The following is a 10,871-nucleotide window of genomic DNA, read 5'->3' on the forward strand; positions in this document are numbered from 1 at the left end:
TCTCTATTGTATGTGTGTACGTTTATATGGGAGAGAGCAAGAGAAAGACACTAGTGCTTCCATAGATAATAAAACATAATTTTGGGGGAATAACATGAACATTTTTATCCTATTGTTTAATATATTTACTTTATATTGGTCAACATCTTTGTGGGTTTTTGTTGTTTGCCGTTGAATGCTATAACTAAGAACCTTTGAAATAACTGAAATAATTTGGCGAAGTGATATTAAACTGTAATGCAGTCAAGACCTGCCTGGAACTCCTTTAAGCCCGGGATACACTGCAAGATTTTTGGCTGTCCCAGACGAAAGATTGCCATCGTGAAGCAATCGTGGCGATTTCTGTGATTGTGGCTCTTAATCGGTGGTCCTATGTCATACAGTGAGAGAGGTTCAAAGACGGTCGTTTTCCCGGTCTTGCGACCAAAGATAGCCTACGATAGTTTTCTGACAGTGTCAGAAATTCAGCATGATCAACGCACAGTGTGTTTGCTGCAACGACCTGCAACAAAATTGCGGTCGTTGCAGCAATTTTACACCTAGGCCTTCAGTGGCATCCTACATGAATTAATCCTCTTCTTACCATCATAATGATGCCACGGCTATAGAAACCATAAATATTACACAGTAATGCAGTATGACAGGGCACTACATAACAGACAGGTATCTTATGTAGCGAGAGTGAATGCCATTACTAAAGAAAGAAACCCAATTAACAATTGCGCAACACATCATCTGTAGCTGAAGCATTAACCTAACAAAATGACAGTCCATCTGATGTTCTTACAGACATTTATTCACCCAAACGCATTTATACCTTACAGATAGCATTGGTATAAAACAAATAAGGTGATTACATGTGTTTTAAAGTTGACCTAACAATTTAATGTTCTCTTACTGCTTTATTTCGTCTTCACGAGTCTCCCCGCCGGTCTGCCAGCGCACTGCAGGAGGAAAATACTGGTTAGCACAGCTTTACTAGGAAAGTGAGCAAGTAACATTAAAATAATTCATACAAGACGATGAAGAAAAGTGTATACATGTGTTTTAACGTACCTCTGTGACTCTCATCCCCCCGCTGGTCTGCCTCTGCCAGCGGCGCTGCGGCCGGAGGAAAAGACATTTATTCACCCAAGACAATCTTGGGTTAGGATGGAGCGTTCTGTTGCTGCATTCATTTGAGTCTTAGTTTATTGTGTAGTGTCCTGGATGGTGTGAATGTTGGGCATATGGCTTTGCAGTGGATCATTTGAAGTGTGAGTTCCTGTGCCCTTTTCTTCTCCTCATGTATTCTCTCTTAATACCACTCAGGAAACTGAGATATTCTTACGGAAACTTAAACCTGGCTTTATATCGTGCAAATAACATCAGCATACAACACATCAAGCAATAAAAGAGCCAAAAATGAAAATTACCCTACCATACTCTAGTGGTTTCCAATCAAAGGACGAGAAAATGCTGACGTTATCGTTAGCCAGCTAGATGGCCCTGGTGCTGCCAACTCTAAATCTGATTGGTTAAAGCAACGGTTTCATTGCCATTGATTTAAGCTAACAGACGCCAGCACTGTTGATTCTGAAGGCCTTAAGGCAGATTTCTTTGACCCTGGTAACACCATTGCTGAAATATGATTGGATAAAAGCTCTAATATAAACATACACTGCTGGAAGCAGCGCAACCAAGAGAATAGCTATGAACTGAAGAGAATAGACTATTGGAAATAATTGAATACACATTCATGGAAAAATATATTAAAACTAAATCAGTGATTCTGATAGTGTTTAGGCCAGCAGAGAAGGCTTTGTTGGCCCTGACGGCCCACCACTGATGAAATGACATATTGATCCACGCAACCAGCGGCACTAAAATTTCAATGCCTTGGAGGCAAAAAAAGTAGAATGTATATTGGTATGTGGGATACCCATAAAGAACAAATTCTTGTTGAGTTGTGGCAGCAGAGGGCATGTTTGTATGATGTGTCCTCTAGCTGCTATCATGACCGCACCAAAAAGGACATAGCATGGAAGGAGATAGCGGAGGAACTGCAGCTGTAACCCCCTGTGCAAAACTGGCATCCCAAGTTGTCCTCTTTTCCCGAGCCATGAGCGGGTCCATATTGCCTTCTTCCGCCGGCGCCTCTTCTTTTTTTCAGCGCACATGAAAAGCACAACTGCCAAAGCGCGATCCATCTTGATGTACCGGTATTTGTTTACCACTAGCGCTGATGACGTTGCGTTAACGTGTGTCGCAGCCTACGATTCAATATGTGTCATCATCGTACAGTCTACATGCTTGTCGTACCCAAGTTTAAACGATCCATGTCGCTCAGTGTGATAAAGTAATGATCTTATAGGATTGCTAAAATCGTGCAGTGTATCCCGGGCTTTAGGGGTGCGTTTGCCTAAACATTCATCAACCAATCAGAATCAAGCATTCAACTGCCCTGTAGTATAAATTGAAACAATGTTACACAATATAATTGTTTTATATAATTATATATAATTTATATAATTATATATAATTGTGTTAATTGTTATAATTTATTACTGTATTTTTAATTAAATAATTTCAGCTGATGAGCAAGAGACTTCTGTCAAAAACATAACCAATTCCAAAGGTTTGAATAGTACTGTATAGAAGATTGGGGTGACCAACTGTTGGAAAAGTTTAAGAATTTTATATTTAGAACATTCTAAATCAGTCCCTTATGAGTTTCCATCTCTGAATGCTGCTGTAATCAGTAGACATCAAGGTGACTCACTAGAATTTGCAACAGAATCATGTCCTGTATTCAACTCAGTTTACTTAGAATGTTTTATCCCCTTAAAAAAATAAATTTTATTCCTCACATCCCCTGATATATCTCATTATTGCCCGGTCAGCACCATCACATATTTAATAAAGTTTCCCATGCTTTAAGAGCCAAGGTGATGCCAAACAGATGGTGTAAACCTCTGGGATATGGCTTATGAATATGATCCTGTTTAACTTGAATCAAAACCACATTAAAGTCCACCACCATCGCCCCCCAGAGTGAAGTGCCATTAAATGCACTGGCCAAGCACATAAAGAGAGTGAACAACACTAGCTATGTTTCCATCCACCTATTTTTATGCGCATTTTGGATTATCGCATAAAAAACCGCTGGATGGAAACGCCAAGATGCGCATTAATTCTAAAAATGTGCATAAACTACGATGGAAACACATTTACCGAATAAATTCCACCATGCGCATTGAAAAAGTCATGTGACTTTGCGCTATGAGACGGGATAAATTGACTAACCAGCGGACCGATCTCATTCACAGCATCTAAATGTTGTTTTGGTCGTTCTGAAATCTGTCATCAAAGTATTTCTGTATAATTACTGTCTTACATGACTGCGTTCCCAAACAGCAGGCATCCACCTCTAAAAGCATTGACCGCATTTATTGTGTTACGTCTGCTCTCTTTTAAGCGCAAGTAATATATTACACATGAAAATTATTATATTCAGTGGCTTCTCCTAGTTTTCTTAGAGATATTCAGTGTCAGTTCATCAAGAAGTGACGATTTTGTTCTCTTTGACTCATTGGATGGAAACGGTGCTTTATTCGCAAATGTTTTATGCGATATTCCAGTTTTGCGCATAAGTTAAATTCGCATCTTTGGATGGAAACATAGCTAATATGTTTTAGAAAACTGGCAGGCCCACTAATTGAATACTGTTTTTACAGTGACCTTCAAGCTATATATGTTCAAGCTGTTATATTTTTGTTTTGCTCTAATCATTTTGTGACGTTTGTTTCAAAATATAGTGCTTTTTCCCCCCCTCTACAAAGGCTTGGCAGGTTTTGGGTACCACACAAGCAGAGAATGAGAATGAGCAGGCAGCCATTGGTTGTCTTCAGAAGTGAGTAGAAATAATGGGCGGTTTTGTGATTTATGCAAAGCCAAAAGTCTTATATTTCCAAACATGTTACATGATGTATGAGGAAATTGCATTAAAGGGGTCATATGATGCTTTTTAAAATATCATTATTTTGTGTATTTGGTGTAACAGAATATGTTGACATGCTTTAATGTTCAAAAAACACATTATTTTTCAAATACTGTACATTATTGTAGGTCCTCTATGCCCCGCCTCTCTCAAACGCTTTGTTTTCTACAAAGTCCCTCCTTCCGACAAGCTCAGTCTGCTCTGATTGGCCAGCTGACCCGGTGCATTGTGATTGGCCGAACACCGCAAGTGCTCGTCGGAAATGTAACGCCCCTTACTATAATCGCGAGCTTCATCTTTCAAAATAAATGTAAAGACAGAGCCTGAAAGGGGAACAGAGTCTCGTGACAGACACAGTGATGAAGCTGGTGTGTGTTTGCAGTACACAAGCCACGGTTAAGACAGCTGACTCCACTGTGATGTGACCCCCCCCTCTCTCTCTCTCTCTCTCTCTCTCGCGCGCTCTCTCTCTCTCTCTTGCTCTCTCGTGCTCTCTCTCGCGCGCGCGCGCGCTCGCTCGCGCACACACACACACACTATGCGCAAAACTCGCATTTGAATTCAGAAGCACCAGATTGTCATAGCAAAGTCAGAATTACCTCCTCTCCTAGGTTCACGAAACGGTCGTCCATAAAATGCATTCCTGTTCTGTTGTAAGTAATCTTAAAGATTCCTAAATGCATCTACTTTCAGAAGGCCAAATAAAGTGCTTTTGCTTTCGCCTAGAAACACACAGCGTCTCCCTGACATGGCTACTTCAACACTAACTGCGGTTACTGAAACCACGCCTTCTTTCTTTGCGTGCACATTTGGGCGGCATTATGCTAATATTTCCACATAGTGAGGTAGATATGTGGGGGCGTGTTAGAACGAGCCGTTTTAGGGGGGCGCGGCAGAGTCTTAACTTTGATAAAGAATATCTCTTTGGTTTTGAGACTTTAGTCTTTGCAACTTCAGGGATCTTATCTATGCACAATCAGCTTGTAACACTCCAAAGAGAAAGGAAAACTTGAAATCGCATCATATGACCCCTTTAATGCTTTAAGAGCTTTTGCACAATTAGTGGTAACAAGTCGAATTGCAAAAATAGTTGTTTTCTGAACACTTTTTTTGTTTTTGTTTTTTTGTACTGTAGTCCCAATCCAAACTCAGCAACTCAGTTTTACACTCACTTTATTTTGTTATGTTCTGTCTGTCTGTTTTTGTTCAAATAGATGTTTGGAGCTGCACCCAAACAATCTGAAGGCCCTGATGGCCCTGGCAGTGAGCCTGACCAACACAGGACAGCAACCAGAAGCCTGTGAGGCTCTCCACCGCTGGATTAGATACAACCCAATATACAGACATCTACTCCAGGACCGCAGCCCTCTAGATGGTTCCCCACTGCCTAGCCGCAGAGGGTCCTCCATATCCCCCATCTCCACTCTCGGATGGTATGATTCACATTCACTCACATGAATTAACGTCCACATATTGCATATATAAATCATATGGATGTAGTCTGCTTTTTTGAGTTTTAGTAAAGGTGGGAGTAGTGTGGCATAGTGGATAAAGGTACTGACTGAAAGATTGTTAGTTAAAATTAGGAGTAGGTGATATGACCAAAATCTTATATCACAATAATTCATGAAATTTCACAATTTTTGTTAACATTTTCAATAACAGTTTCAATACTACAGCATATATATTTATCAAGTTGTCAATAAACAATCAATAGTGAAATAAGAACAAAGATACAAATGACAAGCAGTAAGACAAAGACATACAGTAGAACACTTATACAAATTTAATAAATATAGCTTTACATGTTTCAGGTTTGTCTAACAGTAGTATTCAAGCACGAAATACTACAGAAATGTAATTATCAAATTTAAAATAAAACACTATATAGTCATCATTGTATGAATTAATTTTTATCCTTATTAAAGCTATGAAAGTTATTCAGTCGAGCAATGAGTGATTTTCTCTTCTTTTTTGTTTGATTAACAATAATGACACAGACAGCAGCAGGTACAGTATATTAGGCTGCTGTCACTTTAAGACTTATCACATGGATCCAATATGTTGATTAACATTTCTTTAGGTTCACTTAACCATATAATATGACCAACTGTGTTTGTGTGAATACTCGCCAAGATGAGCATTTTGACATGCTATTGTGTTCATTTGGCCATTAAAGAGGTCATGAACTGCCTTTTTTAACTACTTTGTACTGTTCTCCACTTACAAGGTCAACTTATAATGTTATCAAGATTTTTATATCAAAAAACATGATAATTTATAAGTAATAGGCTATTTTCTGTCCTGTTTTGTCCTCCATCATTGGAACGCTCTGTTTGAATAGGCGTGGTGGATTGTAGAATCGGAAGTAAACACCCACTGGTATGATTGGTTAACAGTTGTGTATGTTTGATAGCCTACATCCTTCATAGATGGATGCTGCTGTGATTTAGGTTAAAAATGCATAAATACTCAATACATATCAAACAATCTGTAATAACAGACAAAGCAATAGTGACCACGTAATAAAAACAGTTACTCACACTTGTGTGGTGCAACATTACTGTCGGATCCAATATAGTCACACAGCATCGTCTTTTAGTTTAAAATTTTCTGAAAATCCTGTGTCAAATTGTGCCTTGTTTGTAAACGAATCCACGGTAAAATGAGGACCAAGCTCTTACTGACGTGGTCTGGATCTTCATTAAAAATAAAGTTCTGAAAGTTACAGGATGTTTTTATAGTACAATGATGTTTTATATGTCAAATGATCAAGGGAATTTTAATTTCTCAGTTCATGAGCCCTTTAAAGAAACTCACTTGTCAAACACTGTGCAATTGCTGAATTGAGTTCTCATTCAAGCAAGTCGCACTCTTAATTTTCTCATTTATTTTTCTTTATTGCTCTGACATGTCGATAACTTTAAGCAGTCATGCCTGCACAGATATTGCGATAGAATCAATGTAGCGAAATCTACTGTATATTGGTTGACAGTTTATATTATCGCCACTATATATATCGTCATATTGACCAGCCTGGTTTAGACTTTGGCTTTGTTTAGTGTTTTGCTAATGCTGTTGCATGTGTGTATGCAGCTCTCAGCTGGTGGAGGTGTTGGAGCTGTATCAGGAAGCAATGCAGCAGAATGCTGAAGGAGTGGACCCTGATCTCCAGACAGGCCTTGGTGTGCTCTTCAACCTCAGCTCAGAGTTTGACAAAGCTGTCGACGCCTTTAATGCTGCACTTTCTGTTCGACCTGAGGTGAGCCAGAAGGTCCTATTCATCACTATTTTAAAAGCTATCACAACTTTCTGTTATGCACATTGATTTAGTAGTTCATGCATACAAAATATAGCAATTGATTTGGGGGCAGGGTTGTTATAAATAGAAATAGAAATATTTTCAATATCAAAAGTCAAAGTAAGTATCTTGTGAGGCTACCAGCTCCTTTAAATACTACAGTGCATCTCATCCTCATGGACTGAAACAGATTTGCCAGTTATTGCTGTGAGATGTTATTACCCCATTCTTACACCAATGCACTTGCAAGTTCTTGAACACGTCTGGGGCGACACATGCTTACACATGGTTTGATGCTGCAAGGACATCAGCTGTCCTTCCGGTGTCCCCGTATTACTGTTTTAGATTTAGTGAAGCTTATTTGGATTTTACAAAATTATTTTTAAAATACAGTATCCTAAGAAAGGGATATTTCCTGACATACTTCTGCAGTATAAATGCACAGGATAGTGAAAAAATAAACTAGACACAGGTGAGGAACATAATTAGTAACCAAGGGAAAAAAACATACTTATAAACCTTGATAACCAAGGAAACAGTAACTAAACACAGGAGCTCAGAGATCACTAAAAACAGAACAAACAAAAATTCAACATACGTTGAGAACAAAGACGTGACATATATAATATAATAGAGTAATGGGCTGGGACCAAGCTAAATTGGCAATTCCTTTGTAAATGATGTCCCTGGTTTATTGGAGTTTCCCAGCAAGCAGAGAGAAAATCAGGGATACATCCTTGGTCAATTATGCCCCAAAGCAATAGAACACACTACAAATAAATATTAAGTAAACCAGCTTACAAAATATTTTAAAAATAAAGTTAAAAACTTTCCTCTTTACTTCAGCTTTTAATTAGCAAGTAATTTTTAACGTATTTCAAAGTGTGTTATGTTGTGTATGCTTAATAATTGGGGTTTAATTGTAATTTTTTAAAATATACTTTTTATGTATATTAATTTTATTTTTTATAAAGTGGGTTTAATTTATTAATCTTATGTTATATTGTATTTTTTCTTGTTTCATGTGAAGTAATGCTTTTTTATGTAAAATACTTTGAGCTGCATTCCTTGTATAAAAGGTGCTATTGAAATAAAGTTTATAATATAATATAATAAGTATTTGTGTCCAGTCTTTATAATGCAGAATAAAATAATACTGTAGAATTCAGAAAATGTTAGCTTTTTTATGTTTTAAATACATTTTGTAAACATTTTGCTTTTCTCTGAAACTTTCCATAGACTCAGGTGGAAAACCCATGTCCTAGATTGCCCTTTACTCTGCCAATTCTGTGTTTTCGTAGGACTATCTGCTGTGGAATCGCCTCGGGGCCACGCTGGCAAATGGGGACCGCAGTGAGGAGGCAGTGGAGGCCTACACCAGAGCTCTGGAGCTCCAGCCAGGCTTCATCCGTTCGAGATACAACCTCGGCATCAGCTGCATCAACCTAGGTGCACATAGGTAATGAACCGAACCACCGAGCAAGGGTTGATGGGAAAGAACTGTTTGTCTCCTTAGTGTGGCTATAAATAGGCTAAAGCAGAAGGCTGGGAAAAAAAATGTTTAACTTTCAATTTTGATGATAGCCTGTTTGACCTTTCTCTTTTCTCTTGCAGAGAGGCAGTGAGCAACTTCCTGACAGCTCTGCACCAGCAAAGGAAGAGCAGGAGTCATCAGGTGATGTCCAGCAACATCTGGGCAGCTCTGCGGATTGCCCTCTCCCTCATGAACCAACCAGAACTTTTCCAGGCAGCCAGCGTGGGAGATCTGGACCTCCTAATGAGGGCCTTTAACATGGACATGTGATCAAACTTGGACCTGTGAAATCTATCATTCATGTACAGTGGGCACAAAGTTAGGCTCAAATGAATATGGGATGTCAATATGATATGCACAGCTAATTTTGTTGTATTTATGGGCAGCCTTTGCCTTCTTCAAAGGTCACTAAAGAGGGTGTTTATATTCTATAGAGCACAAACAGAATAGGTGATGGGTTTTGAAAGTAGAGGAATAAATGTCAAAGAGAGTGAGAGCAAAAACACCTTTTTCTTGTTGTTAGTTATATTTTACTGTAATATTTTTAAGGTTATCAGAAAACTTTGTATACTTTAGACAAATTAACCAAACCTCGGGAAATATAGGTGATATAGAGGATCTAATTTTGTTTAGTTTGTGGATTAGAACTGAGTATTAATCCTTTCAAAAACCTAGCTATTTATCATGGCCAGTTTTGAAGAACCTTTATTCAATTTGAGTGTTTTTAATCTGTTCATTTTACAATGTTAATTTGCATCTCACCACAAGGTGGCGCTGTTGTTTTGCTGAAAAGAGCATAGCCATATAGCCAGTCAGTTAATCCTCTATTGAGCCCAGTGAGGCCAAGTGCAGTGTGAGGAATGATGCTAGCTGAATTTCACTTTAGGACACTCCCTTTCAGGGTGATCTGTGCCCAGGTGTGCAGGCAGGGTGTGTTCCCCAGGCCATCTGTCTTCCAGCAAGCCCCTTTTAATGCTGCGTGCTCCAGGGCATTCTGGATCAGGGCTCGGTGGGGAGCAACTTCAAAGACTCTGCATGAAAGGTCACAGCAAAAGCAGTATCATGTTGAAAGTGAGTGAGTTTATGTAAGACCATTAGCCCAAACATTTAAAGGGACTAAATACATTCACAAATCTATGAACAATGTTTTGGTCATATATTTCAGTTGTTTGACCTGGTAAGTTTGAAGTGCATTTCATGTGACTGAAATTGCTTTCTCTCGCTATATAGATAGAGCAGTTTCTAGCAAAGAAGCCATGTGAGCTCCTTTATATACTATTAGGCTGGATATTTTCTTTGAAGACATAACTATGCAAACCAGCAATTTATTTATTTTTTGCTAAAATTACCAACAAAAAAAAAATCTTTGGTGTCTTTATAATTTTGTTACTATGCATTATGAGTGAAGTTGGTGTAACAGGAGTTAGCTGAGATAATTGAAGGGCACTGAATGAGACAGTATTTAAAGACATAAATAGCATTAATCATCTTAATAATTTAGTTTGGGCAAAGACGTATAAAGTTGCTTCATTAGATGCACCTACAATTTAAATATTACAAATTCAATCTGATGATTGCATGTATGATACACATTTCCCTCTATGGTCCCATATTTTAACTTTAAAGTGAATGTAACTACTATTAATATAATTTTTTTGACAGATCAAAATTCCAACACAAATATACTATATATGACAATATTTACAATCATATACCATGTATGAGCACAGTATGCGGGCATTGATAACACTTGTCTTGTAGTAAATCACACTAGTTTTGCTATGGCCAGAGCTGTTATGTAACTATGAATATAATTATTGACAAAAAATTGTAGAATAGCAGGAGGAAATGTATTTATTTATTTGTAAAATTGATTATTTTATGGAATGAACAGTCATAAAATGTATGCATGTCTACTCATCATTGATCATCTTTCAATCCTACATTAACATGTAATATAATCAAGATGCATTTATAACAAATTTATTAAAGTTGTATTTTAGAAGAACTGAAATATGTTTATGTCTCTGTGTTTCCTTTCAAAACTAAGGGCACAT

At 37.9% G+C, this 10,871-nt stretch overlaps 1 protein-coding gene across 4 annotated transcripts in view; it reads left to right on the top strand.

Moving 5' to 3' along the window:
* LOC107550448 (PEX5-related protein-like) overlaps positions 1–9,400 on the top strand; it is an 81,112-nt gene extending 71,712 nt beyond the window's left edge. For 3 of the 4 annotated variants that reach the window (XM_016231726.1, XM_016231728.1, XM_016231729.1), the window contains 5 exons: positions 3,822–3,892; positions 5,194–5,412; positions 7,076–7,241; positions 8,582–8,739; positions 8,895–9,400. In XM_016231726.1, the coding sequence (XP_016087212.1) occupies positions 3,822–3,892; positions 5,194–5,412; positions 7,076–7,241; positions 8,582–8,739; positions 8,895–9,084 (804 nt within the window). In that variant the 3' untranslated portion in view covers positions 9,085–9,400. Of the gene's footprint in view, positions 1–3,797; positions 3,893–5,193; positions 5,413–7,075; positions 7,242–8,581; positions 8,740–8,894 lie in introns of all 4 variants that reach the window. The other variant, XM_016231727.1, reaches the window with a different exon arrangement.
* The last annotated feature ends 1,471 nt before the right edge of the window (positions 9,401–10,871 follow it).

Source organism: Sinocyclocheilus grahami, unplaced genomic scaffold (genome assembly GCF_001515645.1).
Source record: "Sinocyclocheilus grahami isolate Dianchi unplaced genomic scaffold, SAMN03320097.WGS_v1.1 scaffold398.1, whole genome shotgun sequence".
Taxonomy (NCBI): Eukaryota; Metazoa; Chordata; class Actinopteri; order Cypriniformes; family Cyprinidae; genus Sinocyclocheilus; species Sinocyclocheilus grahami.